We start from the raw sequence: 15,953 nt of genomic DNA, 5'->3' as shown, positions 1-15,953 counted from the left end.
ATGACATGTTTACAAAAATCTGTTCTGCTTAAAGTCCTCATATTTCTTAAATTAAAGGCTGGACTTCTACCAATCAGAAACTTCTGATCCTGACTTTGTCCCTTTTTCTACTTTATTTTTACCATGTGATATGAAGATTCTACATATACTAAGAAAATGTGTGCTTCTGTGTAGTCCATAGTTATTTCTCATCACTTGTTGCCTACCACCAGAAATATTTGGTGCAAACAAAATACAACTATCATCTGTAAAAGTACAAGCATTTTCATGGTCTTGGATCCAGTGTAACTAACCACAATTCAGTTTTCACTAGCACCAGTGGACAACTTTTATTTTTAATGGTTTGAGAGTACACATTCCCACCTGAAGCCTATAGGTGTTTTGTTAATCCAGTCAAGTAAAAAGTGAGGAAGACACAAGACAGACAGTTAAGCAAGGTAGCTCTAATTTTAAATGTCAATTATCAAACATGAAGTTACAGGTAAATTAAGCAGAAAAAGCTGATTAAGCTTTTGAATGTATTTGCTGGAACACAACAATGCATTCTAAATGGTAGACATTCCACAGATAAAACATAGTAGAAATTCGTCAAATAAATAATACCCCATGAATTATAACTCTGTTATAGCATTCACATACCGTATACAAATTTGGATATGTCTCTGAAATGCAGTCCTTATATAGCACAACAGCTTTCAAGTGTGGCAAGTGATTCCAGATCTGTTGGATTTTTTAAAACAAATTTATTATTTATTATTTGTATCTTGTGTGGGTTTTTTTCCACTAAAATACTGCCAAAACTGTAATGGCTTGACAATCACAGGAAACCTCCTGCTTCCCTCCACCCTCAAATGTTCTCCCCTGAACTCACAACCAACTAAGCTCAACAAGAGGGGGAGAGGAAGGGAAGAAAAAAAAAAAATGAGGGGAAAAAAGGAGACGCTACAGAGTCTGCTCTAGAAAATCTGTTTTCAGTCAAATGATTAAGAAAAAAAAGATACATCAGAAATGGCTCCTCAGCATCCTTTCTCATAATGCACCAAAGGGCACATCAAGGAACAGTCTAGGTCAAGCTAGAAGCTGACCCTAGCCGCTATGGTTACCAGTAAAGATAGAGGAAGTCCCTCAGCAAAAACTGTTGTTAAACTACTAAAAAACCGTTCTACCTTCTTAAAGAAAAAAAGGAAAGGAAGCCACATGCACATTTTAAGGATCAATAAAAATATAAAGTTGCAGGCTTACAGGCAGACAGCAATGGCTGCTGCTTTCAGTAGCTCTTTCTCTGCTTTGCATGGCCTGCAGAGAGCATTCATTTCACTAAATTTTCTGGGACTCAGTGCCTCATAGATGCCTTTGAATTAATCACATTCTGAACTGACTTGATCAATCTGTGCTAATACAAAAGCAGTAGCTTGACAGTAGCAATTATGTATATATTAACATTTCAATTGTTATCCTTCTATTATGTTATTATTTCAGTCTTGGGCTCTTCCGGAAAAAAAAAAGTTTCAAAAACACTTCAGCTGGATAAAGCAGTGTTGGCCAGAGTTGTCTCTTCTTTTTCTAGATAGAAATGTGTATGAATCAAATCCCTCAAGTTCTTCAATTTATATTCTTCTCTCCATGTTCATGACAGCATAGCCTGGTACTTAGTCAATGACACTGCAAGAAGGCTTGTCTGATTGTACATTTTTCCAGAATATTTATAAAAATCTCTCTTCCTCCAAATCACATATAAAACACAACTACAAAATACAAAGCAATTAATGTATAACTTATATGAAATACATTTGAAAAAAATCCACAGATATTTTCTCTCTGGTAGGCACATGTTTTTGGCAGAAGACTCCATCATGGAGGGCCCCCATCCTTCAGCAAACAGTGCAATTTGATGCAAGTTTGATGACTCATCTGCAGCCATGGGCCTCCCTCAACATCTTACTGACAGAGACAAACCCTTCCCAGGGAGCTGCCCTGTGTTCCTCCTCCAAGTCATGCAACAGGGATATTTCCATGAAGTTGGTCTTTCAATCTGGCACCCTTGCAGAAACCCACTCAGAGCTGCCAAAGAGTTTTGTCAAAATTGTAACTGTTCACTTAAAAGAGCCTCCTCCTTTCTCACTAAAGTCTATCTCATGTCAACCATCATGCTATCAAAGTGCAGTAAATTCGTCAGCCTTAATGGTTAATATTACAAGAAGGCAAAGATGACATTTTGGAAAGAGGAAATTCTGAACACTAACATCCTTAATATTTAAATGGAAGGCCTTTACAAACTTGCATCATCCTAATCTCTTCCATTCAAGTGGTCTCTGCTTTTCCAAACAGAATCAAGGGGTGACATTATGAAAATGCGGGTTTTTTTTCCACATAAGTTCGCAGGGAATCAGCCAGTGAACTCTCTGCTGGAGAGAATCAGAATTGCTTAGACATGAGCCACAGACACTAGAGAACAGAGCTGCAAGTTACCCAATAGCTCAAACACCAGATACCAGATTTCCGAATAAGAACACTCCCATGAAAGTTTTCATGGAACAAATAGTGAATATGGTATTTGGGACCAATACAGCATCAAGAAATGGGAAAATTACGGCTTTTAAGTAACCATTCAGCCACCTTGTACCTGCATTATCTTGTCCAATTGTTTCTGATTTTCCACAACCATGATATTGGTTTTGCTGTCATGAGCAATGTAGTGGCAGGCCTCTGGAGAATTGGTTGTATATATTCCTGTGACAATTCCTCTGTATCAAAAATGTATATATATATATATATATATATGTATATAAAAGAACATATATTCATATACATACACACACATATACATGCACTTAGTATCAAAAAAGAGAATAATAATCAAAGATCAGATGAAAGCTGAAAGAGTATGAAGGTGTGGAAGTAAACAGCAGCACAGCTGTTACATTTGTTTCAAGTATTCAGATATACATGAATATCTCCGATATATGCACATTGCAAAAACTACTCTCTGAACTCTATTCAGTAGATGCCGCCATAGGCTAGGACTCAACATTTTAACCCACTTGAGGTTACACGAGAGTTAGCTGAGGAAGTGGTAAAAAAACCCACTTATGACCTTGTTCTGTCCAAGCTGCACACAGATACCAATCTGAATTTCACTAGCCCAGGACCAGCTTAAGAGGTAAAATCCAAATTGTATGAACAGGTATTAGGACAGAAGGAATCAGGCTAGTTAGTATTTATCTGTCACTTCATCTACTTCAACATATCTTGCTGTAGACAAATATCATTAATATAAAACTGGGAGTCTCATATTTTTCCCACATCTTCCAGTGATAAGATACTGTACAATAGGTTCTGTGTGACTGTCACAGTTAAGCCTATGGGCAAACAGGATCAATTTATGAGTGTCTGGACTACTGAAAGCTATGAGACTGCAGCAGGTAGCTGAACATGCTAATCAGCTGCAGCACAACTTCCAAGATATGACACCAAATACTGATTTGCTACATTTCCAGACCTAGCAAAACAGAAATCCCCAAATCCCCCACAAAACCAACCAACAAAAAAAAATTCTTACCCAGCAAAAACAGCTCCAACAGCGGAGATGAACCATTCTGGAGAATTAAATCCAAGGATTGCTACACTGTGGAATCGTTCAAGACCAAGCTTAAAAATAGTAAGCATAAGGTTATATAATATAGGCACACTGGAGAAACAATATAGCATGAAACGTACATACAAATATAAGCCATGGAACGTTTTGATTTATTTATTATTTTGGTATTGACAAGACATGTCCACACACATCTCTGTGCATTGATATCCATAGCAAAACCAGTATTTATCAGCAATTAACATGATCTAAACTTTCCACTACCTTCTCCTGTCTGGTTGAGCTCTGCTGTCCAGAAAGGCCTGAAAAACAGAACTTTTCAATATGAACATGAGCATAATGAGTGCTAATCTTACCCTATGTTTAGGATGTTTTAAAATTTGTCTTTATCTCGCCAAATTCATGACAGTGCTGCTCTCACCTATTTTTCTTTTTTTAATCTTAAGGCCTTATGCTGAGCTTTGTACCCATGCCCCATTGAGAGAGTGTACACAGCAGCTCTTCACCTGCAGTCAAGTTCCCTTGACAGCAGTGTTATCTCTGACCAAAACCAATTTCATCATTATTATTTCAATAAAGAACATGACTGCTGATGTTCAATTCATGGGAAAAGCCTCTTATATTGTGTGTGTGTGGGGGGGGGTGTTTGGTGTTTGTTTTTGTTTGGCAGGTGTTTGGTGGGGTTTTTTGGGGGGTTTTTTTTGAGGTTTTTTTGGGGTTTTTTTTGTTTGTTTGGTTGGTTTTTTTTAAGGCGACAAAGGGAGAAAAAGGAATTGGTTTTGTTTCCTGTACCTACCTTCAAGAAGCTCTTGGCTGCTTTCCTGGAGAGGCAATAATACTCTGAAAAAGTTATCTTCTCCCACTTTCCATTCTTTTTGCTGGCCAAAGCATTAAGGGATCCATATTTTTCTAGGCTCTCCTTGAACATCTGATGAACTGTTATGGGAGTCTGCGGACATGAGTTATCTATTCTCAGTCTGACTCTGCCATCAGCAAAGGAAGTCCACAGAGAGTCTGGAAAGTAAAGCATTATCATCAAGGTATTCTATCATTGACAAATACTGTGTGACTTTCGACCAAAACACAAGAGGACTGAATAAAGACCGCAGGACTGAGCACAAGTCTGGCACTTCCCACCTTTTGAGAAAGGGGCTTTCCAATTTTATAACTATCAAATATGCCATGTAGAAAGAGAAATCTTTATTTCTTACGCTTTTTTCTACATCTTGAATAGAAGTGCCACCATACAGAATTACGCTGATCTTCTGTGTGTTACAGGCACACCACCAATTCCAGAAGAATCTGTTTGTCCATGCTCAGCCCTGCACAACCCACTATCCCTTGAGCTAATGGAGTAGCTGGTGAATCAGAAGGCTACAGAGATCTGAAAGATCTGAAACCTCTGACCCTGTTCAGCATCCAAACTCCTTTTGCTTGCCATTGCTCTTTCCTCCCTCCTTCTCCTCCAGCTATTCTCCTTCATCCTGCCCCTGTTCCCCACTACTTCCCACAGTTTTTTTCCTTGGTCATCTGCCCTGTTTTCTTGTATGTATATCCACTCCACTCACTCCTATCTTGTCCTATTTCCATGTTAACTTTCACCTTCTTCTGCTCTTGCCTTCCTCACCCTGTCTACCATCCACTTCCCCCCCATCCCTGTATTTTTCCTCCCCTTCCTTGACAGGACACAGACAGAGAGCACCAACTAATGTCACTTGGCTCTCACCACTGGTGCCAAGGACTGGGGCAGTCCCTGGCATTCACAAGAAATTACTGTCTCAAACATTCTACTTGGCTCTTGCAAACCCAGCAAGAAGCAGGCTGAGTATAAATACACTCCTTAGAGAATCTAGGGTTAGTAAGTTGGCAAAATTTACGTGAATTCTCACAAGGAAGACAAAAAAACCACTCATGACTCCCCTATCAAACAGTTAGTTCCCATACTTCTGAACAAAATAGTACAAGAACATATTAAGAACAACATTTTTTTCCTTAGATTTACTTTCATAAATGAAGAAACATTTTTAGCATAAACAAAAAAAATATATATATTCTACAGAGAGCTTATGGAAAATTTCAGACCAAAGAGCTTAGGTTTGTCAGAATTAAGAGTAACAGAAAATAGGACTTTTTGAAGTTTCTGATACAAGTTAATAAGCACGATTGTCTTTTACAACACTTATGGAAAGCAAAAACTGTAAAGAAAGCTCAGCTAGTATCTATCCTGGTAGCTCAGTGGCTGAAAAAAGCAGTTCTGGAGTGTTCAGAAGTACAACATCCTTCAAATTCCTCTCAAATGCTGTTCCTCTAGTTGCTTCACAGAGGGCCTGGAAACTACCTCTCTGAGCATTTCTGGCAATATATGAACACATCAACCATAGCTGGATCTGCATGAGTGCTTTAGAACACACTTGCCGTCTCCCTCAAGTCAGGCTTGCAATCTGCACAGATAACCAGAGGCACAGCAAGCTATTGTAAGCTCACAAACGAACAAAAAAAAAACCCAAACCAACCTTCTCTTGCAGCAAAAAAAGTGTCATTACTTAGCTGTGTAGAAAAGCTCATTCATAATCAGCTGATAAAATACAACTACTAAACTGAAAAATACCAAAACCAGTCCAGTTTGCTGCCAGTATTCTGTGAAACTATTTCTGAAGATTTCACTGCCCCATGCTATATCCTAGCATGTGCAGAGCATTTTGGGGGCAGGGGGGAATTCACCTTTCTACCCCCTCCCAGGTAAAGAGATAAAAACCCTGGTGCAGAAAGTGAACTGAGCAGTCAAAGCTGTGATGTGTTTCAATCCAAGATCAATGTTCCTGACTTACACTATATTCCATTCATGTTCTTGACTCACAGTCTTGCATTTGTTCTCTTGACAAACAGCAAGTAATAATGACAGCAATAAATACAAATAAAGCTGCTTAATCTCCATGTGCCTTCATTTTCTCATGTGTAAATTGCATATAATGATTTTCAAAACATAGGTGTGGAGCTTTGCTTAGGTCAGTGGAAGAAGGGCATCATAAATCCAGACAGTTTAGAAAACAAGTAGCTATGAAGGATTCTAGGTAATAGACAGACCAACTTTATCAAAGTGTAACCAGTGGCACCCAACAAATATTTTATGAGTAGTGAAGGCAAAGCAGGTGTTTCTGCACTTAACCCCAGTCCTGGTGTGAAAAGGATGAGACATAAGACCTGTCAGAGACAGAAACTAGCGTTAATCCAAATGGTTTTTTTCCCCGCAGTGAAACCCCAAAGCCCAGAGAAAAAAAATCTATACAATGTTCTGGCTTCTAAACCAACACCGATGGCAGGGACTGCAGGTATGGTTGGGCACATGTGGGTGACTGCTCTGTTGAAAAAAAAAAAAATCTTACCATACAGAGCTAACATAGAACATTCTATTGTAAATGTTGTATTTGTAAATGTTCAAAATGCTCTTGGACAAAGAGTATCTCTTCAAGAGACCTGAAAATATTAGCAACATTCCTACAATAAAATTACAAAAGTTGCATAATTACTACCTTTTCACTGCAAACATACAGTAGATAACAGAATAGTTTCCACAGAGAAGAGTGAAAAATCAATCAAATCATTACAATATCACAGAATTGTATAGGTTGGAAAAGACCTTTAAGATCATCGAGTCCAACCGTAAACCTAACACTACCAAGACCACCGCTACACCATGTTCCTAAGCAGCTCATCCAAACATCTTCTAAATACCTCCAGGGATGGCGACTCAACCACTTCCCTGGGCAGCCTGTTCCAATGCTTGATAACCCTTTCAGGGAAGTAAAATTTCCTAATATCCAGTCTAAACCTCCTCTGGCACAACTTGAGGCCATTTCCTCTCGTCCTATCACTTGTTACCTGGGAGAAGAGACAGACCCCCACCTCTCTACAACCTCCTTTCAGGTAGTTGTAGAGAGCAAGAAGGTCTCCCCTCAGCCTCCTTTTCTCCAGGCTAAACAACCCCAGTTCCCTCAGCCGCTCCTCATCAGACTTCTGCTCCAGACCCTTCACCAGCTTCGTTGCCCTTCTCTGGACACGCTCCAGCACCTCAATGTCTCTCCTGTAGTGGGGGGCCCAAAACTGAACACAGTATTGGAGGTGCAGCCTCACCAGTGCTGAGTACAGGGGCACGGTCACTTCCCTAGTCCTGCTGGCCACGCTATTTTTGATACAAGCCAGGATGCCATTGGCTTTCTTGGCCACCTGGGCACCCTGCTGGCTCATATTCAGGCAGCTGTCAACCAACACCCCCAGGTCCTTTTCTGCCAGGCAGCTTTCCAGCCACTCTTCCCCAAGCCTGTAGCGTTGCATGGGGTTGCTGTGGCCCAAGGGCAGGACCTTGCACTTAGCCTTGTTGAACCTCATACAATTGGCCCCAGCCCCTCGATCCAGCCTGTCCAGGTCCCTCTGCAGAGCCTTCCTCCCCTCAAGCAGATCAACACTCCCACACAACTTGGTGTCATCTGCAAACTTACTCAGAGTACACTCGATCCCTTCATCCAGATCATCAATAAAGATATTAAACAGAACTGGCCCCAACACAGAGCCCTGGGGAACACCGCTTGTGACCGGCCGCCAACTGGAGTAAACTCCATTCACCACCACTCTTTGGGCCCGGCCATCCAGCCAGTTCTTTACCCAGCGAAGAGTACACCCGTCCAAGCCATGAGCAGCCAGTTTCTCCAGGAGAATGCTGTGGGAAACCATGTCAAAGGCTTTACTGAAGTCTAGATAGACAACATCCACAGCCTTTCCCTCATCCACTAGGCGGGTCACCTTGTCATACAAGGAGATCAGGTTGGTCAAGCAGGACCTGCCTTTCCTGAACCCATGCTGGCTGGGCTTGATCCGTTGGTTATTCTCTACATGCCGTGTGACAGCACGCAGGATGATCTGCTCCATCAGCTTCCCCAGAACCAAGGTCAGGCTGACAGGCCTGTAGTTCCCCAGGTCCTCCTTCCGGCCCTTCTTGTAGATGGGTGTCACATTCGCTAATCTCCAGTCAGCTGGGACCTCCCCAGGTAGCCAGGACTGCTGGTAAATGATGGAAAGGGGCTTGGTGAGCACATCTGCCAGTTCCTTCAGTACTCTCGGGTGGATCTCATCAGGCCCCATAGACTTGAGAATGTCTAAGTGGTGCAGCAGGTCACTCACCATTTCCCCCTGGATTATGGGGGCTCCATTCTGGTCCCCGTCCCTATCTTCCAACTCCAGGGGCTGGGTACCCAGAGAACAATTGGCCCTGCTATTAAAGACTGAGGCAAAGAAGGCATTAAGTACCTCAGCCTCTTCCTCATCCTTGGTCACTGTGTTCCCTCCCCTGTCTACTAGAGGCTGGAGATTCTCCTTAGCTCTCCTTTTGCTGCTAATGTATTTGAAGAAGTATTTTTGTTGTGTTTTACAGCAGCAGCCAGATTGAGCTCTAGCTCAGCTTTGGCCCTTCTAATTTTCTCCCTGCACAGCCTTGCTACACCTTTCTAGTCCTCCTGAGTTGCCTGCCCCTTCTTCTAGAGGTCATAAACCCTCCTCTTTTTCCTGAGTTCGAGCCAAAGCTCTCTAGTCAGCCAGGCCGGTCTTCTTCCCCGCCGGCTCGTCTTTCAGCACCTGGGGACATCCTGGTCTTGTGCCTTTAGGACTTCCTCCTTAAAGAATGTCCAGCCTTCCTGGACTCCTTTGCCCATTAGGGCTGCCTCCCAGGGGACTCTGTCAACCAGTCTCCTAAATAGGCCAAAGTCTGCCCTCCAGAAGTCCAAGGTGGCAGTTTTGCTGACCCCCCTCCTCACTTCTCCACGTATCAAAAACTCTATCATTTCGTGATCACTCTGCCCAAGACAGCCTCCAACCATCACATGGCTCACAAGTCCTTCTCTGTTCGTGAACAAGAGGTCCAGCGGGGCACCTTCCCTAGTTGGCTCACTCACCAGCTGTGTCAGGAAGTTATCTGCCACACACTCCAGGAACCTCCTAGGCTGTTTCCTCTCTGCTGTGTTGTATTTCCAGCAGACATCCGGCAGGTTGAAGTCCCCCACAAGAACAAGGACTAGTGATCGTGAGGCTTCTCCCAGCTGCTTATAGAATAGTTCGTCAGTCTCCTCATCCTGGTTGGGTGGTCTGTAACAGACTCCCACCACAATATCTGCCTTGTTGGCCTTCCCCCTGATTCTTACCCATAGACACTCCACCCTATCGTCACCACCATCGAGCTCTAAACTATCCAGACACTCCCTAACGTATAGGGCTACCCCATCGCCTCTCCCGCCTCGCCTATCCCTCCTGAAGAGTTTATAGCCATCCATCGCTGCACTCCAGTTGTGCGAGTCATCCCACCATGTTTCTGTGATGGCAACCATATCATAGTTTTCCTGATGTACAATGGCTTCCAACTCCTCCTGCTTGTTGCCCACATCTATACGCAGAAACCACATCTATACACAGAAACAAAAAATGTACTTTGAAACTGGGGTCTCCTTTTGCTTTTCCTTATGCAGTTTTTTCTGGTGTCAAAAAGTCATCTTTGATACATACCAAAGACTAGGAACAGATTCAGTTTTACAGAGACTCAGTGAATCACCTTAATAATACACAATATATATTGCAAAGGAACATAAACTTGAACGCCCATTCAGTGTCTGCTCTTACATGTATTTGCAGGTAGAACTTAAATCTAAAAACAGTTCCTAAATCTAGATAATAAGCCAAATAATTCTAAACATCTAACTATTCTGTCCCATGGAATTTGTAAAGACAGCAGAACATGAACAATATATTCTGCTGTCAGTTGGCAGAGGGATTTTGAGCAGAGGGCTCGTTCTTCTCAGAAAGAGCCTGGGAGGGAATGCCTGGCTAAATACTGAATGAATCGATTATAAACTTTGGGAAAAGCAAAATAGGTGCTCTGCCTCACTAGCATCTGAAAGTTAAACTGCAATGTCCAGGCTGGAAATGAACTCAGTACCACCTGAAACCAAAGTGTAAATCAGAATAAAGATCCTTTAAATACACTATTAGCATTGGTACATTATATACCTGTAGGTTTACAGAGAGCATAAGAAAAAATAAAACAGCATTCCAGCTCGAAGTACTTAATGCCACTGAAAGTTCCCTATAAGCAAGCAAAGAGGAGTATTTGTTCCTTTCCTCTTTCTTCCAGTAACTCCTGCTACCTGCATTATACTTAGGAGAAAAGATTTGCTCCTGAAGACAACTATTTTGTCAGATAAAACAAAAAATAGCAGAGATTTTATTCAGATAGGTAGTCTTGACTGTCACTCTTTGAGCCTCTTCAAGTGTTTTTTTTTCCCCATGTCATTCTCTTCCAAGGCCAAATTCCATGATCAGACTAAATTTTCCGTGATTCACCGTTTGCTGCTGAAGGAAGAGATAGCTCAGAGTAGTCTCATAAATATAGTGTGTAACAGGATGACTGTACTGTAGTTTGTCTTAGGAATTGCTCTAAGGACTGCTGATCTAAATATTTTGGATTTTAGGTGTGCAGTTTTCCTACTAAAGTGTAAATTTTCAACAAGAAACCTTACAGGAGAAGAAAAATAGTTAAAAACTTTGTTTACCACTTAAAAAATACTTTGAAAGTTTTCAAGTGATCTTTTACAATACAATCCTAGACTTGTGAACCATTTACATGTGAATACTGATTTATAAAAGTACATTTGTTATTCAAATATTTTCTACCAAGTCTGAAATAATACACAACATAAACACATCACAATTTTTGTATTTTTATCAGCCAATTGTTATTCCTTTCCATCATGTATGACTGAACAGTTTTGACATGGTACAGGCTGTCTCTCCCAGCCCAGATAGCAAAAATTATTTCAAACAGACAAACAAATAGCAAGTCCATGTATTTTTTTTTTTGCATGAATAATCAGTCTGGCTGAAACTGCTGGACCTCTGGGATGTATGAAGGAGACTGTGTACTAGTTTAAAAAAAACCCAAACAAACCTAACAACCCCCCCACACTAATGCTACAGTTTAAAGCTAATACATGAATGAAACCTTCTCTCTGTTCAATACCTGACCTGCAAGTAATCCCGGTGACTGCCAGAATGGATTTGGAATGTAAATGAATTCTAATGTTTATGGAAGAACAACTCAGAGCTATATAAAATGCAAAAGAACCAAGGTCACCTTTCAGACACGTAAACAAACAGAATGGCCCTGCTGCATGACCTGAGTAACTCCAAGTGATATTCCATAGATGTGCCCTGAGAAGCAGGAACTAAAACAATAATTTAATGTCTGCTTGAAACTGCTTCAGATTTAACTCACAAAACAGTATCTTGATTATATGCCAGTTCCTGCAAAACATCACTCTGCTCTAATGACGAGAGAAGGTATTCAGCTCTTCGCTGGAGGCGTTTCTGACGGACAGTCATCATCCCAGATTCCACACCTATGATGCCACCACATTCTGCTGACAACACAAATACATCATTCCTCCTCTCAACCATTGTTTTTTAGTTTTCTACAAGATGTCTGTGGCCCTGAAAGCTTAACATCTTTTTGTAAAAGCTGGAGCTGAGTACACACAGGTTGGAGACTGAGAGCTTAGCATCTGTGTCAAACTTCCCCTTGTGCCAATGAACAGATTAAAGAGAAGTACAGAACTTCTGAATTTTAAGTGTGAACCTGAATGTATCAGCCAGAATATATACACGGTGATTCTTTTAAAAAAAATACAGAAACCAGCTTCCTATTGCTTGCCTTGCCACAGCTGGGGAAGGAGGAAGGTTTTCTGCTATATTATCAATTTTCCACAAGAAACACTTACCTTTAAACTCTCAAACAGAAAAGACTGAATAAATAGCAGAAATCTTTTTAAATTAGCCAAAACACACATAAATATTTCAGTTCATGGAAATTTGTACCTTTTCCACTGGAGGAAAAGGGAACATTTATGAATTGCAATAAAATATACTGCTCTTCACATCAGTAAACTACTACCAGCGTGGATCAGAGAAATAAGATATCCTCCAAAGAATGCCTATAGAAACTGACGCGGAGGGAGTGGTGCATCAGGATGAGTAAAAAATAAGCTTCATAACAATACTGACGCTTCTAAAACTGATTACAATGCACCAAAATGGAAGCGTGTGCAGGGTATAATCAGGAGGAAAAATCACTACAGAAACGTTGCCCAGGCATGCAGGAATGGAAAGTCAAAACTCAGTTGGAATTGAGATTGGCGAGTGATATGAAGAGCCACAAGAAGGGCTTCTACAGGTACACTGGCAGCCAAAATGAGAACCAAGGATATCATGGGCAACTTACTGACACAGGACATGAAAAGGGCTGATGTACTCAGTGCCTTTTTCACCTTGGTCTTTACTGGCAAGATCAGGCTTCCTGGGTTTTTGTGTCTAGTGGCAGGTGAGAAGTTTTACCTACAACAGCAGAGGAAGATCAAAGTAGGGACCACTTACACAAACGGGACACATACAAAAATGTCGATGGGCCCAGATGGGATGCTTCAGAGTATACACTAAGAGACCAGGCCAAAGTCATTGCAAGGCTGCTCTCCATCATCTTTGAAAATGTATAGCAATCTGGTAAGGTCCCCATGACAGGAAAAAAGGCATATGTCACACCTGTCTTCAAAAAGGGGAAGAGAGAAGATTCAAATAACGTAAGGCCAGACTCTCCTCAGTCCACGGAAAGGCTCTAGAACAAACTCTCCTAGAAATTGTTTTGAGCTATAAAATGGTGGCTGAGACCAGCCAGAACGGACAGACTTGATTTGGCATTGGTAAATCCAACCCAACTGCTTTCCATGATGAGATGACTAGCTCTCAGATGGGGAGAGCAGTGGCATGTTGTTTACTTTACCTTTAACAAGGTCTCCCCCAGCATCCTTGGAAGGTTTGGACCGGATGGAGTTGGAGTAACAGGTGGGTAAATAATTGGCAGGATAATAAGTCTTCAAGAACAGTGGTCAACATTTCTAAGTCTAGCTAGCAGCCAATTACAAGTGACATTCTTCAGGGGTTAGTCCTGAGAATGACACTGTTGTATGCATGCATTGCATGCATGCATTGTATTGCATACAATGACGACTGCATTATTGTCTTGGACAATAGAATGCACCCTCACCAGCTTCCAAGATGACACCAAACTTGGGGAATTGGCCGACATGCCAAAAGGCAGGACTGCGATTCAGATGGACCCTGACAAACTGGAGGAATGGGCTGACGTAAACCTCAAAGCTTGACAAGGGTGGACATCAGTCTTGCACTCGGAGTAGGATAACCCCATGCAACAGCACAGACTGGATCCCCCGGCTGGCTCAGCAGAAAAATCCCTGTGGTTCCTGGTGAACAAGTTTAATGTGAGTCAGTAGTACGTCCCGGTGGAGATAAAGGTTAACTACATCCTGGGCTCCATTAGCAAGATTATAGCCAGCAGATCAAGGAAAGTGATTATTTCCCCCTAGTCAGTACTCATGAGGGTGCACCTGAAGCAGTGTGCAGCTTTGGAAGCCCCAGTGTAGGACAGAGATCCTGACAAATTGAAGCAAGCCCAGAAGAGGGACTCCCAGATGGTCAGGGGCCTGGAGCACACCATATATGAGAAGCCCTTAAAGGAGCTGGGTTTATCCAATCTGGAGAAGAGAAGATAAAGAATGAGTCTAACTGCAGTCTGCCACAGAGTGAAGGGGAGTGCTATAAAGAAGACAGATTCTTCTCATAGGCACACAGCAGAAGAACAAGGGGCAATGGACATGAGCTGCAGCAAGGAAAATTCTTGCTAGATAAAGAAAAATAATTTCACAATGCAGGCGACAGCCTGAGAGGCTGTGGAATCTCCATCTTTGGAGGTTTTCAAAACTCAGCTGAACAAAGCCATGAACCCTCCTATAAGCAGAAACCCTCCTATAAGCTGGCTAGCCATCCTCCAGTGGTCTTTTCCAGCATAAATTATTTTGTGATTCCATCAGTATAAAAACAGCATGAATGAGTTCTCTCTCAACTTTACACTGGTTTTAAGCCAATATAATACTTGCTGCCAACAGTAAGGTTACTCTGGATTTAAATATGCATTAGAAAAACCAAAATCTGGCCTGATTCCACAGGAATGAGCTTCTAGACATTGGTGGAAAAGAATGGTGAAAAAATTCCAGAACAACTCAGGCTCCTCATTAGGCAAATTTACTCCTGAGGTTGCAGAACATATCGATTACAAAATGAGAAAGACAGTTCTGCACAGGTAGAAAACATCAGAATCATCTTCTTTTCTCTTGATATACAAAACAGACCCACTGCAACTAGACACTGAGCTTCCTTCTCCCGAAAGATTTTTGGGAGAAGTTTTTGATATTCAGGCCTCACTTTACCACTCAGCATCTGCGTAGCTGTGTAATGTTTCCATGTCAAACACTGCTTCTCATTTAAATGGATAACAAGTAGTGCCACAGATTCCCAAAGTCAAATAAAAGACAAAGGCTAACTTAAATTGTAAGCTCCTGATTCATCAACTTAGAAACATACCTAAACTCAAATAAAGGAACCACTTAATTAAAATGGATAGGGCGTGACTTGCTTTTGCAGGAAAATTATGATGGAACAGCTGGAACAGCTTCCACCCTCAGTTGTTCACCTCACCTTTCTTCCAGAGGCTGTGGTCACCTCTGCAGGAGTGGCTGAATGGCATATGCATTCCTTCCTGAGCCCTGTGGTTTACAGCCCAGCATCTTACTCTAAACTGCAGCCAGTGGCAACCTCTGGGAGAGAAGCAGGGTAGATAGTTGACAGCAGTAACCAGCATCTCAGATAAATTCTTAGAAAAATAGGTCAGAGCCTTCATGAGCACACAAGCAAGTACTCTACAGAATCACAGCCTCAGTAATAATCTACATATACAATGTGTGTCTCAAATAGTTCAGTAAAATACCCTGAATTTGAAAACAGAAGTTAGTTATCACTTTTATCCATCCAAATTTATTTCCTGCTTACTGAAAAACAAAAAGCAAATGGCTAGCAGTTCAATTCTTAGAAAGAAACCTATTGCATATCAAAGAATTACTTTTTTAAAAATAAATATATATGCACACAGGTATAAAGTCTGCATGTGAGATTCCTACATAGATCTGTTATTTCTTCAAAATCCACTTGCAGTTATTGCTTCAGTTGTCTCATAGAACAAATATTCCCTGTTTAAATGAACAAATTTAGACACCAGTAGCAACCTCACCAGGGCAACAGGGAGCTCCCTCAGGGCTCCTTCCAGAAGTAAACCTTCCAAAGAACCTCAGAAAGTTCTGCTAGTAAACCTCCTTTAAGCCACATGGTAGCACAACTAGGTTAATTTACCACTGCAATT

At 41.5% G+C, this 15,953-nt stretch overlaps 1 protein-coding gene across 1 annotated transcript in view; it reads right to left on the bottom strand.

Annotated features, from left to right (window-relative positions):
- The window catches only part of ACSBG1 (acyl-CoA synthetase bubblegum family member 1), a 41,448-nt gene that overhangs the window by 12,886 nt on the left and 12,609 nt on the right, over positions 1 to 15,953 (bottom strand). The window contains exons 3-6 of the mRNA XM_075506621.1: positions 4,392 to 4,609; positions 3,560 to 3,648; positions 2,624 to 2,744; positions 640 to 720 (exon numbers count right to left, since the gene is read on the bottom strand). Of these exons, the coding sequence (XP_075362736.1) occupies positions 640 to 720; positions 2,624 to 2,744; positions 3,560 to 3,648; positions 4,392 to 4,609 (509 nt within the window). The remainder of the gene's footprint in view (positions 1 to 639; positions 721 to 2,623; positions 2,745 to 3,559; positions 3,649 to 4,391; positions 4,610 to 15,953) is intronic.

The sequence above is a fragment of the Mycteria americana genome, chromosome 6 (genome assembly GCF_035582795.1).
Source record: "Mycteria americana isolate JAX WOST 10 ecotype Jacksonville Zoo and Gardens chromosome 6, USCA_MyAme_1.0, whole genome shotgun sequence".
Lineage (NCBI taxonomy): Eukaryota > Metazoa > Chordata > Aves > Ciconiiformes > Ciconiidae > Mycteria > Mycteria americana.
The sequence above is the reverse complement of the archived record's forward strand: the minus strand, read 5'-3'. Positions and strand labels throughout refer to the sequence as shown.